The sequence below is a fragment of the Suncus etruscus genome, chromosome 20 (assembly GCF_024139225.1).
Source record: "Suncus etruscus isolate mSunEtr1 chromosome 20, mSunEtr1.pri.cur, whole genome shotgun sequence".
Taxonomy (NCBI): domain Eukaryota; kingdom Metazoa; phylum Chordata; class Mammalia; order Eulipotyphla; family Soricidae; genus Suncus; species Suncus etruscus.
Genome location: NC_064867.1, coordinates 32,657,385 through 32,684,950, shown reverse-complemented (window position 1 = coordinate 32,684,950; position 27,566 = coordinate 32,657,385). Strand labels below are relative to the sequence as shown.

Genomic DNA, 27,566 nt, shown 5'->3' with positions numbered 1-27,566 from the left:
GCAAGTCCCCCGGGCACCTGACTTCCCTGTGAAGGCCCAAATACTCTTTCCAAACCTCTCCCAAATCCCATAGTGTACCAACAACAAAAAGAACAATCTGTGACAAGCTGTCAAAGTCAAAAGCGGCAGAGTAAAAACCAAGGGGGAAGTGGCAGATGGCAGTTTACGGTTTTATTAACACAATAACACGTGCCCAAAGACTGTCTACTCGTTTTCTTCGCTGCGCAGCCTGGCATTGGGATTGGTGACTCTGATGGCCAGCTGGGCCGCTCTTTCCACAATTGCTTTACGGTTCTTGGAGGAGACATTGTGGGCGATCTCAGCACAGTAAGATCTGGAAGAGAGGTAATAAGAGGAGGTAAGGAACAAAACAAGGCAGGCTGGAAGACACACTTGGTGCGCTCTAAGTAAGCTGACCAGGCAGCTCAAATGCTCTAGTTACCTCCAGAGCCATGTGCAGAAGGTAGTAGAGGCAAAAGGCCGCTGATGGCAATCCCCAACTGCCACCCCTAATCCCATGGCACCAGCGGCAAAGCTCTTGAAATACTTTTCAGTGATGAAATTGTCCCTTTAGGTAATCCTCACAATGGCTTTGCAATGCAGGTCAGGGCCTCTATTGCACAAGCAAGGAAATCAAAGCCCATAAAGATAAAGGCAGCATTAAAGGATGGACAGATCACCACGACTCAACTCCAACTCTAGCTGCCAAGACAACCCTCAATATTTTGGTCAATCTTGCCCATAAAAAGTTTTAAATTACTCTGCAGAGTAAAGTGAGAGAACAATCATCTGTTCAAATGCAGGTGCCCCAGACCAGTTTAGACACAGCTACTAACTAGATCCAAGTTGTAAAAACTGCCTGAATCCACCAGTCTAGAGCCCCATCTGACCTGGTTCATTTATTACCTGCTGACATTAGCACCAGGCCACTTGGTGGGAACCTTTCAGTAAGGAAGTGGTTTATAAAACCATCAGTGAATTAGGACGGGATGGTTCAAATCCTGGCATCCCATATGGCCTGCCCCCAGGCCTGCCAGGAGCGATTTCTGAGAGTAGAGCCAGGAGTAACCCTGAGCGCTGTGTGGCCCAAAACAAACAAACAAAAAACCACAAAAATAACAACAGGGGAACGTTCTTTTTAAGAACACAAGCAAATATAGAGAATTAGACTTACTTAGACTTACTAAGTAATTTTCATACAAACCCTCATGGTCAAAGTTATTGAAAATGTTCTTCTGGGGCCGGGCGGTGGCGCTGGAGGTAAGGTGCCTGCCTTGCCTGTGCTAGCCTAGGACGGACCGCGGTTCGATCCCCCGGTGCCCCATATGGTCCCCCAAGAAGCCAGGAGCAACTTCTGAGCGCATAGCCAGGAGTAACCCCTGAGTGTCACAGGGTGTGGCCCAAAAACCAAAAAAAAAAAAAAAAAAAAAAGAAAATGTTCTTTTGGGGTGGGGTTGGTCACCAAGCTGATTGTTGAATGTAAGAGCCCAGGTTAGGGATGCAAAGAATACCTGGGACACAACAGCGGTGCTGAGGTGCTTTAGGGCCATGCTTAGGAGACCATGTGGTGCTGGGGATCAAACCCAAGTCAGGCACAGGCTAGACACACACCCTAACTGGCTAACCTTTTCCTGAGCCTTCTATTGTCTGATTTAAGAGGTTCTATTTGTCCACCTGTTTAATGATTAGAATACTGAATGGTGGGCCCGGAGAGATAGCACAGGCACAGCGGTGTTTGCCTCGCAAGCAGCCAATCCAGGACCTAAGGAGGTTGGTCCCCCGTGCCTGCCAGGAGCTATTTCTGAGCAAACAGCCAGAAATAACCCCTGAGCACCACTGGGTGTGGCCCAAAAACAAAAAAAAAAATACTGAATGGTCTTTTATATGAACAGGGACTGTCTTCCAAACACCAAAATCAGACAGTGCAAAGTCATAGCTGTTTCTCTGGTATGTACCTACTATGTAACATGTCCACAGGGTTGGTTTAAATAAGGCACAGCAAGAACTTCATTCACAACAGTGACAACATGCTGTTGGTGATATGCTCTACACACCCTCTATGTATGACCATTTCTAACTGCTGCTGGTAAACCAGAAAGGGACACATGACCTGCAGTTAAGCGGTGGGTACACCCCACAAACCACCATCATTTTAGTAGACATGCATGTCACTTGGAAGTTCTACAGTCAACACCGTTTGGTTTTCTAATTTGGGGGGCCCACCCTTGGTGACACTCAGATATTACTCCTGGCTTGGGGGACTATATGGGACGCCAGGGGATGGAACGGAGGTCTGTCCTGGATCAGCCATGTGGCAAGGCCCTATAGCTGTACCACTGCTCTGGCCCCTGTAAATCTGTTTGTTTTGAACCCACGCTGACAGCATGTAAGGCAAGTGCCTTGCCCATGATATCTGAGTCCCATAGGCCATTCACTTCCATTTTGGAGAAAAATGCCCATAAATGGAACTTGCAGATCAAAGGTTCTAAGCATTTTTTCATGACTCTTAATATGCGATTAAAACATTTTTTTAGCATTTGCAGTACTCAAGTATTAAATGGATTTATCACTGTATCACTGTACTTTACTATCTGAGCATCCACCAGGAACTTGCGATCCTGAGCAGAACCCCAGCATTTTAATACCTCGTTAAAATTCCATCCTAAGAATTCAACCAAGGTTAATTCAGTTCATTTCCCCCTACTCAACACCAAGATTTGTCCATTTTCCTAACTCGCATCTACAATCACTGAAAGACTGAAAAGATTATTTTTTTGTTTTTTTTTGTTTTGATTTTTGGGTCACACCCGGCAACACTCAGGGACTCCTCGTGGCTCTCGCTCTAGAAATGGCTCCTGGCAGGCTCAGGGCACTGTATGGGATGCTACTGGGATTCAAACCACCGTCCTCCAGCATGCAAGGCAAACGTACTACCTCCATGCTATCTCTCTGACCCCCAAGACTGAAAAGATTCTGATTTTACACATACACCAAGTCATATTTCTTTACTTTCTTAGAAAATGCAGGGATAGGCCTCAACAGAGACAAAAAATAACCACCGCCTGCCACGAGACACAAGTGCTTAAATCTCTTTCCATGAGAAATATTTTCTCATTCCACTGCCCTGGTTTTGATTTGCCTCTTTTTAAGGGGCCAAGAGAGCCCTGAAGGCTAGTGGTGAGTGTACTGGCTAGCAGAGACTTTGGCCTCTACACCTGTGAGGTTGTAGCCTACCTTCGAAGCTTTCCTCAAATTAGTGGGCTTCAATCTAGGAAACTGTCAGTTCCTATAGCTCTCAAGAGAGGTGGCCCAAAAGTCAAGAGTCCCTAGGTCTGGGTCAGACAGCATAGCAGAAGGGCATTTTCCATGCTTGCGGCAGACCCAAGAGGGACCTCGTTCGATTCCGGGCACCCATATGGTCCCCCAGCCTGCCAGGGTCGATTTCTGAGTGCAGAGCCAGGTGTGACTCCTGAGTGCTGCTGAATGTAGTCCAACAACCAACCAATCAACTAATAATTGTTTTTTAAAAAATAAGAGTCCTTAGGTCTGAGGTGACATTTCCTCTTTCCCTATCTAACAGAGCAATGTTTTAGAAAATGCCACAAAACACCACCACTACTGTGGCTGCCCCATCTTCTCAATGTCAGGCTTGAGCTTCTGCAAGGCTTGAGCCTGCAAACCAATGCAAGTCCACAAAGGCCAGAAAGCTGAAGAACACCAACCCAGTTCTTGCAAACAAACAAAACCAGGACCATGCAGTTCCCTGAGCCCCCCAGACCCAGAGGCAGGACCCAAACTCACTTGTTGCACATAAGCAGCACCTCGAGCTCCTTGACGTTGTGGACAAGGAACTTCCGGAAGCCACTAGGGAGCATGTGCTTCGTCTTCTTGTTGCTCCCGTAACCAATGTTGGGCATCAAGATCTGGCCCTTGAATCTTCGGCGCACCCTGTTGTCGATACCTCTGGGCTTCCGCCAGTTTCGCTACAAGTACAGATAGGAGGTTAGTTCTCAGGGCCTGGCAACTCTTTGGGGTGGGACAGGAATAAAGTAAGCACGCTAAAAACCAAAACAGGGTCTTGGGTGAACAAGGCATCAGACCTATATTGTGTGCAGAAACAGGAAGTCCTCAAGGATGGTATGGCTCAGCTGAAAAGGCTTGATTACTCATATGTGGTTCAATTCCCAGATAACCAAATAAATAAAGACGGGATATCCCTGCCTTTGATCACCAGTTATATAGCTCCTTTACATTCTTCCCAAGCAAAAGAAAAGCAGAAAAATACAAGTGTGTCAGGGACAGAGGTTTCACAAAGAGAATCTTTTGAGTTTTCCAACTTGCAAAAGATATCAAAGCTAGAGCCCTTACTTGCCTTGCACAAACCTGAATTTAATCCCCAGCTCCCCAAGCCCACCAGGAGTGACTCCTGAGCACTGCTGGGTATGTGTCATCCCCCCCATAAGGAAAATCTCCATACTCTTAAGTCCTAGTTCTCCCAAAGACAAACCTCAGAATAACCAGGCCTATCACTTCAGCTTGAGACCTGGCCATCAACAAAATGGCAGCACCCACCAATTTCTCTACCCCAGAGCTGTGTTATTTCTTACATTAATCTTTCGTTTTGTTTTGGGGTCACACCCAGCAGCGCTCTGGAGTTACTCCTGGCTCTAAACTCAGGAATCACTCCTGGCAGGCTCGGGGGACCATATTGGGATGCCGGGATTCGAACCACCGACCTTCAGCATGCAAGGCAAAAAGCTCTCTCCGGGCCCCTTCTTACCTTAATCTTGACATAGCGGTCAGACTGGTGCCTGATGAATTTCTTGGTCCTCTTCTTGACGATCTTAGGCTTTACAAGGGGTCTGAGGGCCGCCATGACTTCTAGAAAGAACAAGATCTATCAAATCAAAAGTTTCCCTGGGTGGGCCAGCTCAGGCAGCTGACCTCAGGCCCACACACACACACAGCACTGTCGCAGAGAGTCTTCCAATCGCCAGCCACGGAGCAAGCTGGGAATGGAATGGGTATCTCCTCTGCCACGGCTTGTTTTTCCTCCCATCTCCGAAGCTAGCAGAATACAGATCCACTCTGCAGATTCGATCTTTGGGAGGTGGGGGCCCCATAATCAAGTCCTCTCCTCCCCTCCCCAATCACCGTTTAGCTGCACCAGTTTTGCAAAGACTTGGGGGGGGGGGGGATGATGTCAGTCTTACCTGATGAGTCGGTCACCCCAGGACCCACTTGTCAACTCTGACTTGCCTATGACTATTTCCCAGCTGGGATCCCCATTGATTTCTTCCCCTCTATTTTTTTTTTTTTTTTGCGGGGTGTCACACCCAACCATGCTGAAGTCTCACTACTGGCAGCATTCATGGGGGAACCATGAGGATAGAACCTAGGTCCACCATGTGCAAGGAAAACTTATTCCTATTCTCAGGACCCCATTGATCTTTCTCCACTCTTAATATAAACACAACTATTCTATTTTATATATAATATATATCTTACATATCTTAAGATAAATATAAACTTTCGACCATCAAAATGACCTTCCCCCAATCCCAGGCTCCATGTTACCAAGGCCAAGGATTGCAGGTTGCCTTGCTGGTCCCTTTTCTTTATTTTCTTCTTGTTTGTTTTTATGGGATCACAGCTGACAGTGTTCAGGGGTTACTGCTGGTTCAGTTCTTAAGACTTTAGGGGAAGCAGGGATTAGAACCGGGGTCCCTCCTGGATTGGCTGCAGCAATCAATTAGAGGCATCAGGCCTCGGCCTATATCCAGACCAGGAGAAAATGCAAACACCTAAGCCAACAGCCATGGGAGCAGGACACCCCTGGATAAAGCCTGATGGGCGGATGGCACAGGATTGGGGTCCAGCCCCCACCACCCAACTTCCATCCGTTCCTATCCGAGCTCCCAAGAGCCCATCGAGACAATTTTCTCCGATCCGGAGCTGGGGAAGAACAGTCCCTCTCTCTCCCAGAGGCGATGCAGCCTGAGGAAGGGAGCAGAGACGTGGATGGCGGACGATTACGACTCACCTAGTAGGAGATGGCAGCCACCTCCGTAGGCAGCGCCGGGGAAGAGAAGGAGAAGGGGGCACAAGGGCTGATGGGAAATAGCCCGTAGGTCCTGGCAGGGAATAGCAAGTATTTCCTGATTTTGAATTATCTCAAAAAAATAAAGAAACGTCTGAGATAAATAATACCAAAAATTTAAGGTTGTTAAAAATCAGTATAAACTTACACTAAGATTAATCAAAGCTGCCATTGAGGGGTACATAGAAAATTTAGAACTCTTTTTTCTGAGCTTCCAAGACCTAGAAGGGAGGGTTGTACTTCCGCCAGTAGTTGAAGCTGTTTCGCCTGAGGGCATGTCAATTACTTCCGCTGTATCCTAGAGCGCCCCCTAGTGACCTGGAGGGAACAAAACAGGCACTTTATAATTCTGGCACCAGATAAATTCAAGCCAGGAGAATGCAATCAATCCGCTGTCATTGGGGGAATGGCAGCCCCCCTTCATTTCCGCTTTTGACATACGGAGAAAGTGGAGTTTAGAGAAATTGGACTCCCAAATGCACCCTCCCAAAAACCACCCAAACTGACCACAAAATAAAAAGATATGCTTTATATATAAATTAATATATGTAATTATATATAAGAACCATCCTAAAATATATAAAAATAAATATATATATATTTTAGGATGGTTCTTAATTTGTTCTGCTTAGCTTTTTTTTTTTTGTTTTATACTTAATATGGGAGGGGGGACAAAACGCCCCCTTGATTCCACAGATCCAAGACAACACAGATGTCACCAGCTAGCTAGCTGATAGGCGTCTTTCCAGGGCCCAGATGGAGAGGGAAGCGAAAATGGGGGTGTTGTCAACTGAAGAAGTGAGAAGAAAGGGAGGGAGGGAACGCTGACAAACTGTCATGAGAGTTTGAGTGTGAGGGAAGGGGAGTGGGGGGGGGCAAAGAAGGGAGGCGGGAGATGCTGTCTCTGGGAAGTCCCTGCCCCTGATCTTGCTGCAGTCAGAGGAATACTGACATCCAGCTGGACAGCAGAACTGGACACTGTCATACTTGAAGCATGCTGGGAAGGACAACTTCTGGGTGGGTTGAGCTGTTGAAGCCCAGAACCATCCTTCAACTGCAAAAATCCACAGTGATTCAGTAGCAGAAACCCTAATGGCCGGATCTCTGGGTGGCTAGGAATATTAGCTACGTTGCTGGAAGAAAGGACACCCAACTGCTTGTTGTCTCCCTGGGGGGAGGGGGGGTATGGACACGGAGGTACTATGAACTCAGGATTGTGACTGCTGAGTTTCCCCAAACTCAGGACTTTATGCTTTCCAAACACCTCTGCTGGGCAAGAAAACAAACATATAGGGGCCGGAGAGATAGCACAGCGTCGTTTGCCTTGCAAGCAGCTGACCCAGAACCTAAGGTGGTTGGTTCGAATCCCGGTGTCCCATATGGTCCCCCGTGCCTGCCAGGAGCTATTTCTGAGCAGACAGCCAGGAGTAACCCCTGAGCACCGCCGAGTGTGGCCCAAAAAAACAAAAACAAAAAAAAAAGAAAAAAGAAAAAGAAAACAAACATATAGACTCAATTGCAAGTTATAGGAAGGAGACACCCTCCAAGATGCTTTATTTCAAGAGGACAGGAGAGGGGGACACCGCCACTCTCTCTCTCTCTCTCTCTCTCTCTCTCTCTCTCTCTCTCTGTCCCTGGGTAGGCAAACTTTCAGGATATCTGACACCTCAGAAGCAGCAGCTATCCCCAGGCCATTGCACTGCAAAGGGCTTGTTAGGCTCTGCCATTCTCCTGAGCCTGTCATCCATGTCTCCCAATCACGCTGGTGTCCATTCCCAGCCTCTGCTGGCCTAGTAGCAGCCGGGCCCTCTAGGCAATGTAATACACTTTGTTGTCATCATAGTTGGCATAGGTCACGTAGTTCCTGTTCTTAATGGGCCACCACCGGTCAGGGTGGTAGGTGGCAGGGTAGGCAGGGGGCTGTGGGCAGACAGAGCTGAAGAGGGCCAGGCTCCGGTCCCTCTTCATGGTGGGCAGATAAAGCTGCAGTTTGTCCAGCAGGTGACCGGGCCAGAAGAAATTGGGGTCCGTTTGCTGTGTGACATCAGATCTCTTGGTCTTCAGTTCACTAGAAAACAGACAAGGATGGATGATCATGACCCAATACCAGGGTTCTGGCACCACGGAGCAAATTCACCATGAAGGCATTGAGCATCCTGGTCTCCCATACTGGCCTGACTACCTGGCACTGAATACAATCCGGAGGTCTTGAGGGGCTACATCAATTCCCAAGAGATGTGGGGATCAGGAGAGCTTCTGGCTGCTGCCTCTCCCACCCCAACCTCTAAGCTCACTCAGTCTATTCTCTAGAAACATTTCAAAATGGCGCACTTAACCTCTCAGCGCCTCACTTTGCTCTTCGGTTAAATGGAGATGCAGAGTTCATCAAATTTCAATGAAGCAACCCCAACAGAGAGCCCAAGAGCAGCATATGCCTGCATCCCAAATGTGCTGCCTTCTCTTTTCTGAACGCCAGGTGTGGGGTTCAGAGGTCCAGATACCCTGCCCTCCCTCAAAACTAGACTCCATCCCCTTCCCCGCTTCCTTGCTTTTGCCATTAGAGGATCACCACAGACCTGAGGAAGACCTCGAACTCCTCAAAGGGTAATTCCTTAGTTTTCTGGGTCATTTTCCTGGTGGAGGAGAGAGGGGTAGGGAAATTCAAACATATGGATCACAGAAAATAGGGCCATGGGAGTGGATGTGTCTTGAGCCCAAATCAGTGTGGAGAATTGCATTTTTGTGGGGTTTTGTTTTGGTTTTTTGGGGTCACACTTGGCAGTGCTTGAGTTACACTGTCATTATCACTCTAGATCAAGAGGAGAATTTCTTGGATCCGAGGCTAAGTTAGAAGCTGATGCTTTGCTCTCCAAGGCCCAAAGGAACACACAATGGTTGTCAGAAGGGACTCGTATCCACGCTGTCTGTGATTGCGAGCAGGTCCCTTTCCTGGCCAGTGTCTCAGCTCTCTGCCTTTCCCAGAATGCACACTCAGGAACAATGCTTGATCACCTCAATTCTTTTGGAACCCCCTCCTCCAGTGCTCAGCACTAAGGCCACAAATTTTAGCCCCCATGCACTTCAGATCTTTGACCCTTCAAGTCCAAGTCGCAAAATGGAACTGGTGTCCATGGCCTCTTTTCTACAGCTGTGGCCGACACCCCCTCACAAGCACCAAATTCCTTCTGCTGCCCTCACCTCATTCCTAGTTTGGGGGACACATGGCAACCATGTGGCCAGTAGGGACTGTCCAATCATTGCTGCCCATTTCTAGTCTCCATCTAGGTCTGTCACTCCTGGGTGGAGAATGTGGAATTGGGCACACTAGCTATTAATATGGGCAGAATAAAGAATAAACAAGGAGGAGCTGGAACGGTGGCACAAATGGTAGAGCATCTGCCTTGCACATGCTAATGTAGGACAGGCTGCGGTTCGATCCCCCCACGTCCCATATGGTCCCCCAAGCCAGGGGCGATTTCTGAGCGCATAGCCAGGAGTAACCCCTGAGAATCACTGAGTGTGGCCCCAAAACGAAAACAAAACAAAAAAGAGCAAACAAGGAGGTACTGGGCATTGGGTGCCATCAGAGCAAGCAAAATCCTGAGTCTAACCTCTGACCATACAAGTGCTAAATGTCTTTGTGAAGAGGAGATGCCCATGCATTCCTTTTCTCATCCTCATTGGTTTGTGGGGAGTCCCTGGGAAGGGGTCACCATTGCAGAGAATATAGAAGCTCCTTTCAGCACCCCGATATCCCTCAGCTAGAGATCAGGTAGAGTGGAAGAGGCATCATGGAAGAGAGGGGCTTGGAGACCCAGTTCTGGACATAGGCCAGTCCATGAGGGCCTTTGGGCAGGGTAGGTGGCCCAGGTCATAGACACAGGCACATGTGGACATCCGGGTACATCAGTGTCCCAGCAACCGAGGCAGGGGAGAAGGCCGGGTGGTACTCAGCTTGTCCTTCATCTTATCCTTGGTCCTTGCATATTTCTGGCCCCATTTATTTGCATTGTAGTAGCCCCCTGGCTGCCGAATGTGGTGTTCTTGGTCCTTCTGGGAGATGACCTTATCCCCGGGGTACAGAAGGGCTGTGAATACAAAAGAAATAGGACATCATCTCAAGTCTCCTCCTACCTCCGAGTCTGGGGGCCCAGGAAGATAATGGAGGGGCCAGAAAAATAGCACAGTGGTAGGGCATTTGCCTTGCATGCAGACGATCAGAAGGTACCTGGTTCGATCCTGGCATTTTTTTGGTTTTTGGGCCACACCCGGCAGCGCTCAGGGGTTCCTCCTGGCTCTACACTCAGAAATCACTCCTGGCAGGCTTGGGGGATGCTGGGATTCGAACCATCGTCCTTCTGCATGCAAGGCAAACGCTCTACCTCCATGCTATCTCTCCGGCCCCTAGTTGTGTGTGTGTATTTATCTTTTTGTTTTGTTTTGTTTTTGGGACCACGCCTGGTGATGCTCAGGGGTTACTCCTGGCTATGCACTCAGAAATCACTCCTGGCTTGGGGGACCCTATGAGATGCTGGGGATGGAGGGGATCGAACCAAGGTCCGTCCTGGGTCAGCCGCATGCAAGGCAAATGCCCTACCACTGGGCTATCACTCGGGCCCCAGGTATGTGTTTTAATATCCCTCTGGCCCAGCCCTCGCTATGTTTTGTTTATTTGTTTGGGAGCTGTACCTGGTGATGCTCTCATCTTAGTTCTGGCTCTGCACTCAGTAATTACTCCTGGCAGTGTTTGGAAAACCATACAAAATGCCAGGGATAGAACCCAGGTTAGCTGTAGGCAAGGCAAGTACCTTATCTGTAGTAATGTTGCCATGACCCCCTCCCATGTAGCTATGGCTTTAAAAAATAAATTCCCTTTTATGTTGGGAGATAATTTTTCTTTTTTTTTTTCTTTTGTGGCTTTTGGGTCACACCCGGCAGTGCTCAGGGGTTACTCCTGGCTCCATGCTCAGAAATTGCTCCTGGCAGGCACGGGGGACCATATGGGACACCGGGATTTGAACCGATGACCTTCTGCATGAAAGGCAAACGCCTTACCTCCATGCTATCTCTCCGGCCCCTAATTTTTCTTTTTTTAAGAAAACCTTTCACTGTTGAGGGATTGCAGCTTTTTTTTTGTTTTGTTTTGATTTGTTTTTGTTTTTGGGCCACACCCGGCAGTGCTCAGGGGTTACTTCCTGGCTATCTGCTCAGAAATAGATCCTGGCAGGCACAGGGGACCATATGGGACACCGGGATTCGAACCAACCACCTTTGGTCCTGAATCGGCTGCTTGCAAGGCAAACACCGCTTTGCTATCTCTCCGGGCCCGAAGGATTGCAGCTTTACAGCCAAATGCCATGGAGTATGTGGCAACCCTCAGATCCCCCCAATCCGGTGACAACCTGGAGCTGCTTGTGATGTCAGGTTCTGGGGAACACAGGCTATCACTGGCTATCAGACTGATAGGCCTGAATCTCAGGGCCTTAGGAAGAAACCACACCCCTTTGTAAGCATGTGACTTGGGGTCCAGAAAGGCTGGAATTCTCCTTTCTCTAGTGAACTGAGACTTAGTGAAGGTCACATTCATTTCTCTGCTGACCTTGGGGGTCTCCTAAGGGCCAAACATGAAGTGCATGAGCCAAATATTTGTGAAGCCATGGATTTCATCCCAGCACCAGATGGCCCCAGGAACCACTAGCGAAACCACATAACTGGCTCTGAGCTTTTTTTTTTTTTTTTGGAAGTGGGGGGAATCTTTGAGTCTTTTTTTTTTTTTTTTGGTTTTTGGGCCAAACCCGGAAACACTCAGGGGTTACTCCTGGCAATGCGCTCAGAAGTTGCTCCTGGCTTGGGGGACCATATGGGACGCCGGGGGATCGAACTGTGGTCCGTCCAAGGCTAGCACAGGCAAGGCAGGCACCTAACCTCTAGCGCCACCACCCGGCCCAGAGTCTTTTGTTCTTAAGCCACACCCAGCAGTGCTCAGGGCCTACTCACAGCTCTGCACTCAGGAATCACGCCTGATGGTGCTCAGGAGACCATATGGCATGCCAGGGATTCAACCCAGGTAGGCTGCTATAAGGCAAATAAGCTCTACCCATTGTGGTACTGTTCTGGCCCCCATTGGTGGGTTCTTTGGACTATCGGTAGTTGTCAGGGGAAACTTAGGAGCAGGCTTGAAGCTTGGGATTCCCATGTAGTGCTGGGAATGGAACCAGGGGGTTCAGCATGCTGCACCAAGCCCTTTAGTCTCTCCTCAGTCCAGCCCTGGGCATTGAATTGGGGTAAAGCAATCCTGGGAAAGGCTCTGAGCCCAACCTATGGAATGTCAATCCAGCCATCAAGCACAGGTCACAGGACCCAAGGCCCCTCTCTGTGGGGATACTATCAGGAGTCCCCTTCCTCAGAACACCAACACATCCTGCAAGGGCATCTGTTGGCCTGAAGAGCCATCAGCTTTAACCCTTGAGGGTGGATAAAAGCCACATACTCCATTCTGGAACAGAGCAACAAAGGTTCCCCTCAACTGGGCATTTGAACACAGGATGGTTCTCCCAAGCTGAAGGCAGAACCTAGGTGCAAGTGGCCTGTGGATGCCATGGTCTGAGTAAAATATGGTCCGGCTCCCATCAGCAGAGGCAAGTATCCACATTGGCTGTGACCCTGTCATAGTCCTGTGTTACCCCTTTCCCCAATTTCCTGTCTAATCTTACCTGATGATAAGACCAGCCCATTTCTGGGCTGGGAGGGGCCTATGGAAGGTAACAAAGGGGTTGCCTGAGGGGTGTAGGGGATTAAGCAGAAGATTCAGAAGAGAAGTCTGGGTAGATATACTCGGGACTGAATTAGATGCAGGGCAGTTTATGGAGCCTGCTTAAAAGGTTACTTAGAAGCCACACATGGTGGCTAGGACTTTAAATAAAGTTTTATGTCTCCTGAAATCTGATGCTATGAGTCATTTCCTCGCCACTACCCTGAACCCGCAGACTCACCAGCAGGAACGGGGTGCAGGCATTGGACAGGCCAAGAAAGGCCTCACCATCCATCCAACATCATCCACCACCATCTAGGACTTATATTAATTTAATTAATTCTACAATCCTAGTCATGGCAGGGAACTGAGAAAGATCCAGCCCTGTCATGACATCAGCTTGCACTCTGCAGTCTTGGGTTGTCCCTTAGTACCCAACTTCAGGGGTCCCTCATTCTATTCTTGGGGTTATTTGTTTCAGAATGGCACCCATCATAAGGCTGGGGTGGCCAGACCAATGGGTCTGTGCTAGATAACGCGGTCAAGAAGCAAAACATTCAGGGGTGTCCCTCCCTCCTTCTTGGGCTAGGTTCACTTAGCTGAGTGGATGGAGCCCTGGCCTATCCCCTCCTCCTGTCCCTTACCTTTCACCAGAAGGTCTTCGGTGAGTGGGATGTCGTACAACTCACAGATTTTGCAGCACTGCAGGTAGACCAGGAAATTTTTCTGGCGGAAATGGTTGATAAAGTCCTTCATCTCCCCCTCTATGGTGGATGGCAGACAATGGTTGGGGACCTGCTGGACGCTGAGGTGATCTGGGGATCTCTGCTTTGTTTTCTGCATGGGTGGGAGGAAGAAGCATTGTACCGGGCTGAGGTTAGGCCTGGGATTCTGTGTAGCAGGGAGCAGGGACACAAGTATATGAGGCCTCAGGTTCAATCCCAGGCAGACACCACAGTCTGTGAATACTGCTGGATATGGCCAGTACATCCTTCTCTTCATCTGGGCTAATTTCTCAGGGCCAGAGGCAGCTGGGGAGCCTCTGCTCTGCTCCTTCCCACACCTCCCAGAAAGGACAAAGGCCTAGAATGAACAAGGACTGCTGGGCAGGGGCTAAAATCAGTGATTTAGGGGACTGGGCACAGCACCGAATGGTGAGTATACTTGCTGGTATGGAGAGGCACAGAGTCCATTTCTAGGAATATTTCCCTCACTGAGTGCTTAACTCTGTTGTGGGATTTAGACCTTGGGGTGGAAGTGGGGGAACCACTTTACATTTTGTTTTTTTTTTTTTTCATTTGTTTTGCTTTTGTTTTTTGGGTGACACTCAGGGGTTACTCCTGACTATGCACTCAGAAATCGCTAAAAAAAAATAAAAAAAAAAAAAAGAAATCGCTCCTTGTTCGGGGACAATATGAGACACCAGGGATCGAACCAAGGTCCATCTTGGGTCAACTGCATGCAAGGCAAAATGCTCTACCACTTTGCTATCGCTCCGGTCCCAACTTTTTATTTTTTACAAGGAAAAAATTTAGCTTGGGGAAACTGCTTGTGCCAGAATCAGTCAATGTTGACTGACGTGGACTTGATTCCTGGCTCCTTGGCTCCTGTACTGACTTCTCCTGAGACAGTGGCAGTGGCAGAGATGAGGACATCTTGGGGGCAGCGAACCCTGAGATATTGACCCTTCTATTTTGTTGTTGTTGTTGTTGTTGTTGGTTTTTGGGTCACACCCTGCAGTGCTCAGGAGTTACTCCTGGTTCTATGCTCAGAAATTGTTCCTTGCATGCTTGGTGAACCATATGGGATGCCAGGATTCGAGCCACCATCCTTCTGCATGCAAGGCAACCCCCCTACCTCCATGCTATCTCTCTGGCCCCGACCCTCCTATTCTTTACAGAGATCCTTGACCAGTCTCTTCTCTAATGATCTGGAGTTTTTTCTTCTTCTTATATCATACATACTAGAGTGTATGTTTGTGCATCTAGTTGCACTCAAGAATGGTCTATCCCCTCAGCAGACCTGCAGCTTCTGGGTTTTGGGGTGCAGAGCTGTTAGCTATGGGCTCAGAGGCTGGAAACCCTGAGGGACTCATAATAACTCTTCCTGGGGGTGGGGGATTCATTCACACAGTCAAGTGTGCTTTCCTGTACCAGTCACATATTTCTAAAACATTTGGGGCACAAGAGGGGACCGTGGCTGAAGACACAGTCCTGGGCTCTGCTGATAGGACTTGTGCAGGAATGGGGGAATATGAGAACGTGCTTTCATTCGTACAGCTTAGGCGACAGGCATAGGGGCCACCCGTGGAAAGGAAGGGTGGGTGCCATGGGTTGGTGAATGACCAGGCCCCAGTTTTCTCCCTGTACCCTCTGTGTGGGTATTGGGGTACCTTGGTCTGTTGCTTTCTCTTGTGGTATGGCTGTTGCTTCACTTTCTTCAAACTCATGGAGTGCGAGGTGGACACCTTGGGCGTGATCAGCCAGTACTTCCTGGGGGAGGACTCCTGGTGGGTTTTTGCCTTCAAGGCGGCTTTCTGCTTGGCTAAGCCATAAACTGGGGGTAAAAAACAAGATGATGGGTTGAGTGGGTGCTGAGCTGTGGATTCTGTCCAGCTCTAAGTACCCTTGGGGCCCTAGTCATCCTCCCCACCTGCATCTAGAAAATGTCTCTTCTTCCCACTTCCTGGATGCACCTGGACCCTAACATCCCATTTCCACCCAAGTATAGGATTACAAAATAAAGGCCTTGGTCTGGCAGATGGCATAAAGGGCATAAAGGACAGGAGCACAGGCTTTGCCTGTAGAAGAATCATGGTTCATCGCAGGTACTGCATGGTTCCCCAAACACTGCTGAGGGGGTTCACCCAGGATATAATAAGCCAGACTATCTCTGGCATCCACAGCACTGAGGAGAAATCCAGCACACACTTGAGGTCTGCAAAGCCCCCTTGCCTCCTCTGTAGCCTTCCCATCATAACTTTCTCCTGTTCTTCCTGCCCACTTATTCCCCAGGAACCCCCCCCCCCCAATCTCTGTTTCTCTGACTCTTGATTACCACTGCTAGAAAATACCCAGTTAGACTTTGTGTGTGTGTGTTTTGGGGGGTCACACCCGGCAGTGCTCAGGGGTTATTCCTGGCTCCAGGCTCAGAAATTGCTCCTGGCAGGCACGGGGGACCATATGGGATAGCAGGATTCAAACTGATGACCTCCTGCATAAAAGGCAAACGCCTTACCTCCATGCTATCTCTCCGACCCCTTAGTTAGACTTTTTAGGAACCTCTAAACAGGTGATTTGGAAGCCCTTTTAGGTAATTTTGTATGATGAAATGGGCCGAGGTTTGGGTTTCAACTCCCGGTGCATCTCAGGATGGATTTGTGTTTGTGTCAGTTTTTGCCTGGCCTGTCTGAGCTAGGCTAAACTGATTATCCCGGGGAATGCACCTTTCTTCTGACTTCAGACTCTCTACATGTATGAGGTATGCACTTGAGCCCAGAGACACACCAAAGGACTGAGACTCCTTTAAAGATAGACCAGGATCCCTTTGGCTTAGAATGAACAGAGTTGGTAACTAGACACCCAGAAAGAAATTTGCTCCTGAGTTCAGGACATACCACAAGTGGCAGGGGACATGCTTTGCATGTGAGGGCACTGGGTTTAATCCCCAACACTGTGTGGTCTTTCAAGCACAGTCAAGAGTGACTCTACGGGGTCTGAGTGATAGCACAGTGGATAAGGTGCTTGCCTTGCATGTAGACAACCTGGGTTCAATCCTAGCATCCCATATGCCCCCACCAAGACCTGCCAGGAGTAGTTCCTGAGCTCAGAGCCAGGAGTAACCCCTAAGTATCTAAGGGTGTGACCCCAAAACAAATAAAATAAGAGTGGCCCTGAGCATAATACCAGAGCACAGTTTAGAGTAATGAGAGAGAGAGAAGTGGGGGAGTGAGAGAGAGTAAGAGAAAGAGAGAGGAGCCGAAGAGTTAGCACAGCAGTAGGGCATTTGCCTTGCATGCGGCCAACCTGGGAGGGACCAGGTTTGATTCCCGGCATCCCATATGGTCTCCCAGCCTGCCAGGGGCGATTTCTGAGTGCAGAGCCAGGAGTGACCCCTAAGCGCCGCTGGGTGTGACCCGGATACCAATCAGTCCATTAATAAATAAATAAAAATAAAGTTAAAATAAAGGAGTAGGGGCCGGGAAGGTGGCGCTAGAGGTAAGGTGTCTGCCTTACGAGCGCTAGCCAAGGAAAGGACCGCGGTTCGATCCCCCGGCGTCCCATATGGTCCCCCCAAGCCAGGGGCGATTTCTGAGCACATAGCCAGGAGTAACCCCTGAGCGTCAAACGGGTGTGACCCAAAAACCAAAAAAAATAAATAAATAAAAAAAAATAAAGGAGGAAAAGAAGAGAGAGAAGGGGAGAGAGGGAGGAAGAGAAGAAGGGAGACAGAGAGAGGAAAAGAAAGAGAGGGAGAGGGAAAAAGAAAGAAAGAGTAGAAGGAGAGAGGGAGAGAACATGCGAGAATATTCCCTAGTTCTCTCTGGGCCTAGAAACTCCAAGTTATGGCCAAAGGTGGGACGCAGCAGAGGGAGGTGAGTTGAGCAATCATCATTCAGGCAGGGTAGCCAGATGGACGGGTACGCACACTCTCTCGACATCAGCAGGCTGTTTTTTCGCCTCGACACAACCCACTCCTTGTAGCAGGTCTCCAGGTTGTTCAGAGTGATGATGTTTTTTTTGCTCAGGGAGCTGAGGTAGATCACCATGTCCTCCATGTCCTGCTGGTTCAGTGGGAATTGCACCTGGGAGAGGCAAGAAGTCCCCATGCAACCATGAAAACAGTTGGTCTGGCCTGATCACCTCCCCTGCTCGTTTTCTTAGTAGCCATGGCCAAATCATACCCTGGTCCTAATCTCTGAAGCCCATAACACTTCATGTAAGGGCTTCTGAGTCAAAAATGCTTTTTAACAAACTCCTAATGTGGGCTGGAGAAATAGCATGGAGGTAGGGTGTTTGCCTTGCAAGCAGAAGGATGGAGTTCAAATCCCAGCATCCCATATGGTCCCCTGAGCCTTGCCAGGAGCAATTTCTGAGTGTAGAACCAGGAGTGACCCCTGAGAGCTGCTGGGTGTGACCCAAAACCAAAAAATAAGCAAGCAAACAAAAAAAGGTCCTTTGGGGCCCGGAGAGATAGCACAGCGGCATTTGCCTTGCAAGCAGCCGAGCCAGGACCAAAGATGGTTGGTTCGAATCCCGGTGTCCCATATGGTCCCCCGTGCCTGCCAGGAGCGATTTCTGAGCAGACAGCCAGGAGGAACCCCTGAGCACTGCCGGGTGTGGCCCAAAAACCAAAAAAAAAAAAAAAAAAAAAAAAAAAGGTCCTTTGCTCCACAGACCTTCCCCTCAGGCATTTTTTCAGGCTCAGAGAGATGCATTTCTGGATTTAGGAAGTTGTTTGAGCTCTCGCACCTGCTTTGTAGTTTGAGGAGAAGACACAGGTGGGGAGTCAGAAATGTCAGCCCTGAGAGCCAAAAGGAGTCAGGAATATCCCTCCTGAGACCCAAACTCACTTTCTTGAGGGTATGCATAAATTCCTCCCTGGTGATCTTATGGTTGCTGCTGATGTGACTCCTGCTGAAGATCTCTAGGATCTTGAGCTTGTGGAAGTACAGGAAGGAGAAGAGATTGTGCAGCATGGTGGGTGTGGGCAGCAGGAGCTGGGGCAAAGGTTGGTGCAGGGTTCGGAGCTTTTTCTTCTGAAAGAGGCCAGAGAGGGAACACAAGCAGAGTTCAACGGGATGGGCCAGTGGTGCAGGATAGCAAGCTCAGAGAAAAGGGAGAGTGAGAGAAACCAGGTGATTTTTAAGAGGCATCAAAGGGCAGAGAGATAGTACAGTAGTAAGGCATTTGCCTTGCACGCAGCTGATCTAGGACACATGATGGTTTGAATCCTGGCATCCCATATGGTCCCTCAAACCTGCTTGGCAGGAGTGATTTCTGAGCACAGAGCCAGGAGTAACCCCTGAATGATGCCGGGTATGACCCCAAAACAAACAAACAAACAAACAAACAAGTGAGGGGTTTAGAAAGCCTGGGTATGCCTAGCATGCTGGGAACTGTGCTCAGATATCACCTTTCCCATTGGAAACAAGAGGTGTACCCAGTATAAAAACTAACATTTTATTCTTTTTTTTTTGGGGGGGGGGGCTGGGGAAGTGGAGGGATCAACCTCTAAGTGATACTGGAAAGCTTCTCTATATGATTCGTGGACAACTAGGCTCATGACATAGTGCTCAGTGCTCAGAAATTGCTTGTGATGCCAGGCATTACCTGTTCAGAGGTCCCCCAGGGTAATGCCCAGGGGACTGGCCAGATGGTGCCAGGAATTGAACTGGGGGCAGTTGAAGGTAAAGCAAACATTTTAGCCCCAGTACTCGTCTACTGGCCCTTGACTGCATGGCTCCCGGGTGAGGTGTCACTATAATCCCCTTGGCTATCAGGGGTCTAGAACTAGTTCTTGTGGGAGCCTGATGGTGACCCCCACTCTCCCAGCTTGGGCTCTGCTAAGCTTAGTATCCAGAATGCCTTTCCTTCTATTTCCTTTTCTGATTTTTTTTATCTTTTAATTGAATCATTTTGAGATGAGTTAAAAAGTTGTTGATAGGAGGGGTAGTGCAAGCAGGAGGGCATGTATCTACCTTGCTAGGGTGGACTGCAGTTCGATCCCCCGGTTTCTCATATGGTCCGCCAAGCCAGGGGAAATTTCTGAGCGTATAGCCAGGAGTAACCCCTGAGCGTCACTGGGTATGCTTCCCCCCCACCCCCCCAATTCTTGATAGCCCAGTAGAAAACTGGCCTGGTGCCTCTACCAATCTCTAAAAGAAAATAATGACTACCCATATTTCCCAGGTGGTCTGGTCCAGGCCAGGAGCGATTTCTGAGTGCAGATCCAGGAGTAACCCCTGGCACTGCCAGGTGTCGCCCAAAAACCAAATACCAAAAACCAAAAAAACCACTTGAGACCGTAGAGTACAAGGCAAGTATCTGCACTATCACTCTGACCCTGATTATCGTTTGTTTATACCTAAATGGTTAGATACCCACTTGTTTCCATGGCCTGTAGCAAAGTGAAATGATTGTTCCCTTACTTTCTTTTTTTTTTTTTGGTTTTTGGGCCACACCCGGTGACGCTCAGGGGTTACTCCTGGCTATGAGCTCAGAAGTCACTCCTGGCTTGGGGGACCATATGGGAAACCGGGGGATCGAACCGTGGTCTGTCCAAGGCTAGCGCAGGCAAGGCAGGCACCTTACCTCTAGCGCCACCGCCCGGCCCCTCCCTTACTTTCAAGACTGGGCCTTATTTATTTATTTTTGGTTTTGGGTCACACCCGGCTTCGTTCAGGGATTACTCCTGGCTCTGCACTCAGAAATTGCTCCTGGCAGGCTCGGGGACCACATGGGATGCTGGGAATCGAACCACCGTGCGTCCTGGGTTGGCCACGTGTGCAAGGCAAACACTCTATTGCTATGCTATTGCTCTGGCCCCATGCACCTTATTTGCAGAGCCACTACCCCAGGCCACCTCCCATCTTACTGAACAAACCCCCCCCCTTTGTCCCAACCACAGGCTCCAGAATTAAACATAGGAATTATTTCTGAGTGGAAAAAAAATGATACTGTCAATTTAATATTAGACATAAATTTCCCTCAGAGGATCCTTACTTCCCTCTACTTTGCAATGGGTTGTCTGGGGACTCAATTCCTTCTCCCCAAGCATGGTGGAGGCAGAAGAGGGGGGCTCATGCCCAAGCCACCTTGTGAAGAGATGCTTGTGGATGGTACTGAAGCCTCCTATCACACCCCATGAGGGGGCCTGCTTGCCCAGGAGAGGAGCAAGTGCGAACCAATGTACCTGCTCCCAGTTTAGCATCTCCCAGATTCCTGCTCCCCAGAACAGTGAAATTAGAGATGGAGTTGTTGGAAGTTGGGGGGAATTTGTGCTCACCCATCATAAACTTCCCCAAGCACCTCCATATCCTCAGCTGGCCAACAGGGCCACTCACCTTGTGGGCCATGAACATCTGGTGTTCCTTCAGCCACACCTGGCTCCCCGTTTGAAATTTGTGTAAGGCTTTGACTTCTAGGTCCGTGATCTCATTCTTGTTCAGCAGCCACTTCTGGAGGTCGCCTAAGGTCTCAAGTTCCCTCCTGAAATGCATCCTCTGTTTCACCCAGGTACTCAGATCATCTGGCTGTTCCTGGGTAACCTTAAAAATTTCTTCATAGCAGCGAATGGGCTCTGGGGGAGGTTGGGGTGGGGGTTTTGGAGGGGGGGACATGGCATCCTCCTTTTGTGGCAAAATGAAGATGCGCCGGCGGCGCACAGGCAGGTGAAAGTCCTTTCTCTTGAACCGCTGGAAGCAATGGGCAACGATCTGCTGGGAGCAATCATTGGGATCGTCGCTGGCAGGTTGTTCAGAGTTGATGATTGGACTGGTACTTCTCAGGTTCTGGTGCCATTCTTGGGAGAGAAGAGAGTTACAAGTTGAGTTTTGAAGGCCGGAGCGGTGGCACAAGCGGAAAGGCATCTGCCTTGCATGTGCTAGCCTAGGACAGACCACAATTCGATCCCCAGAGTCCCATATGGTCCCCTAAGCCATTTCTGAGCGATTTCTGAGCGCGTAGCCAGGAATAACTCCTGAGCATCACTGGGTGTGGCCCCCCAAAAAACAAAAACAAAAACAAAAGAAAACAAAAGGGATTGGAGAAATAGTACAATGGGGAGGACCTTGCATGCAGCAGACCCCGGTTCAATTCCCAGCATCCATATGGTCTTCCAAGGACCATCAGGAGAATTCACCAGGAATGTAGGAATAACCCCTGAGTACTGCTATGTGTAGTCCTCAAACAAAAAAAGAATAGTCGAGTTCCTTGGGGAATAGAGATAGTACAGTGATAGTAGCTTGCCTTCCACGTGGTTGGCCTGGGTTCTATCCCTGGCATTCCATATAGTCCCTCAAGATTTCTAAGAGTGACATTAAGTGGGAAATATTACATATGCAAACAAGTTCTTATCTAGTAGAGATAGGAACACAAATTTATTAATGCAGTGGGGCCTTACACCCTGAACATTGTCATAATGACTTGGCTCAGGCCTCAGAAGAACAGGCATTGCTCATACACCCCTGAAACATGGATACCATCTATGGAAACAACCACAGTTGTCTATAACATCACCAGGAAGCAAACCTCTACCAGGGAAGACCCTACTGCTGCCCTGGCATAGACTTACTCCAAAGAGGGCTCTTTTAACACCCAGATAACTTAGCAACAGCAAAAACCTGCTTTCAGGGCAGGGTTCTCTGCATTGCCCTCTAATGGTGAGGTGAAATTAGAGGACGCTCCACAGTAGAATATGCACAGAAACCAGGATCTCTAACTACAGAAATCTGACACCAACAACAGTGGTTGTGCAAAAAAAAATCTTACTGGAACCACAAAGAATGACTCAGGGGTTGAGCAACCTAGTATGCCTGGAGCCCAGAGTTGGTCTTATGCCAGAAAACTTCAGGAGCAAGGTCTCCTGAAAAGCCAAGGCTTTTCCTTTCCATTCCCCCATATTTTGCTGGGCCTATGCAAACACCAATTGCCTCTCTCTCTCTCTCTCTCTCTCTCTCTCTCTCTCTCTCTCTCTCTCTCTCTCTCTCTCTCTCTCTCTCTCTCTCTCTCTCTCTCTCTCTCGTTTTTGGGCCACACCCGGCGATGCTCAGGGGTTACTCCTGGCTGTCTGCTCAGAAATAGCTCCTGGCAGGCACGGGGGACCATATGGGACACCAGGATTTGAACCAACCACCTTTGGTCCTGGATTGGCTGCTTGCAAGGCAAATGCCGCTGTGCTATCTCTCCGGGCCCCCAATTGCCACTCTCACCACTTTTACTGTATTTCTTTAACCCTTATCCTTAACGAAGAAGAAGAAGAAGAAGAAGAAGAAGAAGAAGAAGAAGAAGAAGAAGAAGAAGAAGAAGAAGGAGGAGGAGGAGGAGGAGGAGGAGGAGGAGGAGGAGGAGGAAGAGAAGGAGGAGGAGGAAGAGAAGGAGGAGGAGGAGGAAGAGAAGGAGGAGGAGGAAGAGAAGGAGGAGGAGGAAGAGAAGGAGGAGGAGGAAGAGGAGGAGGAGGAGGAAGAGGAGGAGGAGGAGGAGGAAGAGAAGGAGGAGGAGGAAGAGAAGGAGGAGAAGGAGAAGGAGAAGGAGGAGGAGGAGGAGAAGAAGAAGAAGAAGAAGAAGAAGAAGGAGGAGGAGGAGGAGGAGGAGGAGGAGGAGGAGGAGGAGGAGGAGTAGGAGGAGGAGGAGAAGGAGAAGAAGGAGAAGAAGAAGGAGGGGCCGGAGAGATAGCGTGGAGGTAAGGCATTTGCCTTTTATGCAGAAGGTCATCGGTTCGAATCCCGGCATACCATATGGTCCCCCGTGCCTGCCAGGAGCAATTTCTGAGCATGGAGCCAGGAGTAACCCCTGAGCGCTGCCGGGTGTGAGCCAAAAACCACAAAAAAAGAGGAGGAGGAGGAGGAGAAGAAGAGGAAGAAGAGGAAGAAGAAAAAGAAGGAAGAGAGGAGGAGGGGGTCGGAGAGATAGCACAACGGCGTTTGCCTTGCATGCAGCTGATCCAGGACCAAAGGTGGTTGGTTCGAATCCCGATGTCCCATATGGTCCCCCGTGCCTGCCAGGAGCTATTTCTGAGCAGACAGCCAGGAGTAACCCCTGAGCACTGCCGGGTTTAAAGAAGAATAATTTACTAAACCTTCTGTTAATGCTTTAATGAGTTCATGGATGCTTCAATAATATTCAAAAATATACTTGCGCGGTTCGATCCCCCGGCGTCCCATATGGTCCCCCAAGCCAGGAGCGACTTCTGAGTGCATAGCCAGGAGTAACCCCTGAGCGTCAAATGGGTGTGGCCCAAAAACCAAAAAAAAAAAAAAAAAAAAAAAAATACTTGCTGCTGAACTTTTTCTTCTTTCTCTCCCAGCTATTTAGTTTTTTTTCCTATTTTTTAAATAACTTTTCTTTTGGTTATCTTGAAACATGTATTTTGATTAGTTATGTCAACTATGTGATGCATTTTCTTTAAATAAATTTAATTAATAATAATATAAAAAAGACAGCCAAGAGTGAATCCTGAGTGTAGAGCCAGGAGTAAGCCCTGAGTACTGTTGGGTGTGTCCCCCCCAATACAAGAGTGTTGAGTTATTGTCAAGCAGAGGACCCAAGGGGTCTGGAAGGAAGGACAAAAGTTTTAGCTTGGGCCTGGAGAGACAGCACAGCGGTGTTTGCCTTGCAAGCAGCCGATCCATGACCAAAGGTGGTTGGTTCGAATCCCGGTGTCCCATATGGTCCCCTGTGCCTGCCAGGAGCTATTTCTGAGCAAACAGCCAGGAGTGACCCCTGAGCAACGCCGGGTGTGGCCCAAAAACCAAAAACCAAAAAAAAAAAAAAAAAAAAAAAAAAAAGTTTTAGCTTTGGGGCCAGAGAAAAAGTACAGTGGGTAAAGCTCTTGCCTTGCGCATGGCCAACCGGGGTTCAATTCCTGTACTGTATTGGGTCCCTTGAGGCCTGCTAAAAGTAATCCCTGAGCTCAGAGACAGGAGTAAGCCCTGAACATTTGCCAAGTGTGGCCCCAAACCAAAATAAACAACAAAAAGACCTTGGTCTCAGTCTGGGCATCAGGGCACTGGATTTTATCATTAAGGATAAAGATAATGATAAAGACATTAATTATAAATATGATGATGAAGACAAGGGTCTCCAAAAGGTGGGCTTGAAGCCTTTCCCCTTTAAATTTTAAAGTTTACCCTTGCACTCTCCCTCCTCCTTCCCAGGCTCACATGCCACAGTTTAATGGCAACCAGACCCCACAAAGCTCATATCTCCTGATGTGCTCACCATTTTTATTGGGGGGGTTGGGCCACATCTGGGGAAGCTCAGGGGTTAATACTGATTCTGAGCTCAGAAATCATTTCTGGAAGGCTTGGGAACCACATGGGAGGCTGGGGTTGAACAGGGGTTGGCCGAATGCAAAGCAAACGCTCTGTACTATCGCTCTGGCCCACACTCAGCACTTTGAATCAGCTTTCTGGACCAATAATTTTTTATTTTTTAGTTTTGGGTCACACCCGGCGCTCAGGGGTTCCTCCTGGCTCTACACTCAGAAATCGTTCCTGGCAGGCTTGGGGGACCACATGGGATGCCGGGATTCAAACCACTGTCCTTCTGCATGCAAGGCAAATGCTCCATGCTATCTCTTCAGCTCCTGGACCAATAATATTTTTTTTTATTTTTGGGCCACACCCTGCGATGCTCAGGGGTTACTCCTGGCTGTCTGCTCAGAAATAGCTCCTGGCAGGCACGGGGGACCATATGGAACACCGGGATTTGAACCAACCACCTTTGGTCCTGGATCGGCTGCTTGCAAGGCAAACACCGCTGTGCTATCTCTCCGGGCCCCCAATACTATTTTTTAGGGGAGAGGCGGTTGGGCCACACTTAGCACCATTCAGGGCTTACTCCCCAGAAGCTACACTTTGCAAGCATCTTACTTTGGTTGTCTTTGAAGAAACCACCCCGGAGATTTTCCATTGAACTGCCTGGCCTTCACATCTGCAGATCCAAGGTTGTGCCAAAGACACATAGCATGCTACTGCTTGAAATCGGAATTAGTTTTTATGCTCTTTCTTCAGCTCTGACCACATGAATATCAGTCAGTCAGAGGAATGACAAAAGCTAAGGGGGCTAGACAACTTTCCCAGGGACACCATTTGCACTTCTACTTGCAAACCACACCAACTTGTGGCCTCCTAAGGGAAATTGGAGAAATGTTGATCTGTAAAACCCAGACTTCCAGGCAACTCCACTGGGGGAACCTGGATGACACAGTGAGAGATTCACTCCCACCCTTCATTTCTTTGCACCTCCCATCCTTTCCTACCACCACACACACACACACACACACACACACACACACACACACACACACACACACACACACACACACACACACACCTATGTCCACGAGATCCAGCAGAGACTGGAACCGTTTCCAGGTCATCCCATGAACATATTCTCCCATGGTCTCAGAGTTGATGACTTGGGGTGAACGTGTGTGCTTGTTTGCAAGGCAATAGCGGGAGCCCAAAAACACAGCATCAATGGCAACTTTTGATGTAAGAGATGCTCGTTGCCAGGCAACGGACGCTCCACTCTGATTGGCTGAGACAAACGCCCCACTCTGATTGGCTGAGCGTTGTCATGAGCTTTGGAGGTGGAAATTACTTGGTTGGGAAGGTCCTTGACTCAAAGACTGAGACCCTTGACCCAGCAAATAGAACAATCAATCAGTCAATCCTGGTTTCTGCATAAATCATAGGAACTCTGTAATAATGCATGTTGTTCCATCCCTTTGTTTTCACTCAAATAAAAGGTCCTACAGCCCCACCATTGTGGCTGTAGGTTGGGATGAGTCTCCTAAATAAAATCCAGCAGATGAGAGATGTGTGGCTCAGTGGTAAAACTCATGTCTTCTCACATGCATGACACTCTTACATAGTGGGTCATGGGCTCCACAAAACAATAAAAAAAAAAAAAGTGCATCAGTTTATTGGATATATAAAAAGGAAAAGGTGGTCTCTCTATCCAATGGAATAATTGGCATAAAAAGCAATGCATTATTATCACAAGGCAGCAAAATAGAAGAATTTTCTAAATATGATGCAAAGGGAACAATAAAAGTCAGATACAACAAGCGTAGGAGTAGCTGATTCTATTTTTCCAGACAATCTGTAAGCTCCCAAGAACCAGTTCGTGGTTGCTAGAAGTGGCAGAGAAAGGGGCATTGGGTTTGACTGCTCACAGGTTGGGGTGTGTGTCCTTTTGGAGTAATACAAATGTATGGGGTTAGTATAGGACACAAAATATTGTGAGGGGACTGATAGAATATGAAAAGAATACTAATGTCCACAGAATTGCATACTCTGATGAAATTATGTCAAGTATGTTCTATGACTTTTTTTTTTTTTTTTGGTTTTTGGGTCACACCTGGCAGTGCTCAAGGGTTACTCCTGGCTCTACACTCAGAAATTGCCCCTGGCAGGCACAGGGGCACATGGGATGCCAGGATTCTAACTACTGTCCTTCTGCATGCAAGGCAAATGTCCTACCTCCATGCTATTTCTCCGGCCCCTGTTCTATGACTTTTGCCTTTACTGTTTTTTTTTGTTTGTTTGTTTGTTTGTTTTTGGCTTATTTTTTGGTCACACCCAGTGATGCTCAGGCATTACTCCTGGCTCTAAATTCAGAAATTAAGCTTGGAGTGATAGCACAGTGGGGAGGGCGTTTGCCTTGCACATAGCCAACCTGGGACGAACTTGGGTTTGATCTCTGGCATCCCATATGATCTCCCAAGCCTGCCAGGAGTAATTTCTGAGTGCAGAGCCAGGAGTAATCCCTGAATACTGCCAGGTGTGGCCCAAGAATAACAATAACAATAACAATAACAAAAAGAAATTAAGTTTGGCAGTTTGGGAAATCACATGGGATGCTGGAGATGGAAGCCAGGTAAGCTACAAGGCAGAGACACTCTACCTGCTGTAATATGGCTCTGAACCTGCCTTTGTTCAAGTTTTTGTTTTGTTTGTTTTTTTGTTTTGGGGTCACACCTGTCAGT

The 27,566-nt window shown here is 48.5% G+C and overlaps 2 protein-coding genes and 1 non-coding gene across 4 annotated transcripts; all 3 read right to left on the bottom strand.

Annotated features, from left to right (window-relative positions):
* Window positions 1-156: 156 nt before the first annotated feature.
* On the bottom strand, window positions 157-6,091 carry RPL32 (ribosomal protein L32). Of its 2 annotated transcripts, none has more exons than XM_049766344.1 (4): window positions 6,044-6,091; window positions 4,781-4,881; window positions 3,802-3,983; window positions 157-334 (listed from the first exon to the last, which is right to left on the bottom strand). In XM_049766344.1, the coding sequence occupies exons 2-4, from the start codon at window positions 4,874-4,876 to the stop codon at window positions 205-207; spliced, it is 408 nt and encodes a 135-aa protein (XP_049622301.1). In that variant the 5' UTR covers window positions 4,877-4,881; window positions 6,044-6,091; the 3' UTR covers window positions 157-204. The 2 variants fall into 2 exon arrangements, with proteins under 2 accessions (XP_049622301.1, XP_049622300.1); XM_049766343.1 differs by having other exon boundaries at window positions 4,781-4,878.
* Window positions 4,968-5,113, bottom strand: LOC125998432 (small nucleolar RNA SNORA7). Its single transcript, XR_007492001.1, has one exon. It is a non-coding gene; the product is annotated as a small nucleolar RNA SNORA7 (small nucleolar RNA).
* A 1,818-nt stretch (window positions 6,092-7,909) lies between the features above and the next one.
* On the bottom strand, window positions 7,910-25,973 carry EFCAB12 (EF-hand calcium binding domain 12). The gene is made up of 9 exons (XM_049766106.1): window positions 25,907-25,973; window positions 20,917-21,374; window positions 18,424-18,609; window positions 17,499-17,655; window positions 15,244-15,407; window positions 13,496-13,688; window positions 10,023-10,188; window positions 8,677-8,733; window positions 7,910-8,168 (listed from the first exon to the last, which is right to left on the bottom strand). The coding sequence occupies exons 1-9, from the start codon at window positions 25,971-25,973 to the stop codon at window positions 7,910-7,912; spliced, it is 1,707 nt and encodes a 568-aa protein (XP_049622063.1).
* Between the last annotated feature and the right edge of the window lie 1,593 nt (window positions 25,974-27,566).

Bases quoted from the DNA above. Each gene is read 5' to 3' on its own strand.
- RPL32 (XM_049766344.1), bottom strand. From the start codon at position 4,876: ATGGCGGCCCTCAGACCCCTTGTAAAGCCTAAGATCGTCAAGAAGAGG. The intron at 3,984-4,780 runs GTAAGAAGGGGC...CTGTACTTGTAG, and splicing joins ACCGCTATGTCAAGATTAAG to CGAAACTGGCGGAAGCCCAG. The intron at 335-3,801 runs GTGAGTTTGGGT...CCTCTCTTCCAG, and splicing joins GTGCTGCTTATGTGCAACAA to ATCTTACTGTGCTGAGATCG.
- EFCAB12 (XM_049766106.1), bottom strand. From the start codon at position 25,973: ATGGGAGAATATGTTCATGGGATGACCTGGAAACGGTTCCAGTCTCTG. The intron at 21,375-25,906 runs GTGTGTGTGTGT...TTCTCTCCCAAG, and splicing joins GCTGGATCTCGTGGACATAG to AATGGCACCAGAACCTGAGA. The intron at 13,689-15,243 runs GTACCCCAATAC...CCACCCATGCAG, and splicing joins AGAGAAAGCAACAGACCAAG to AAAACAAAGCAGAGATCCCC.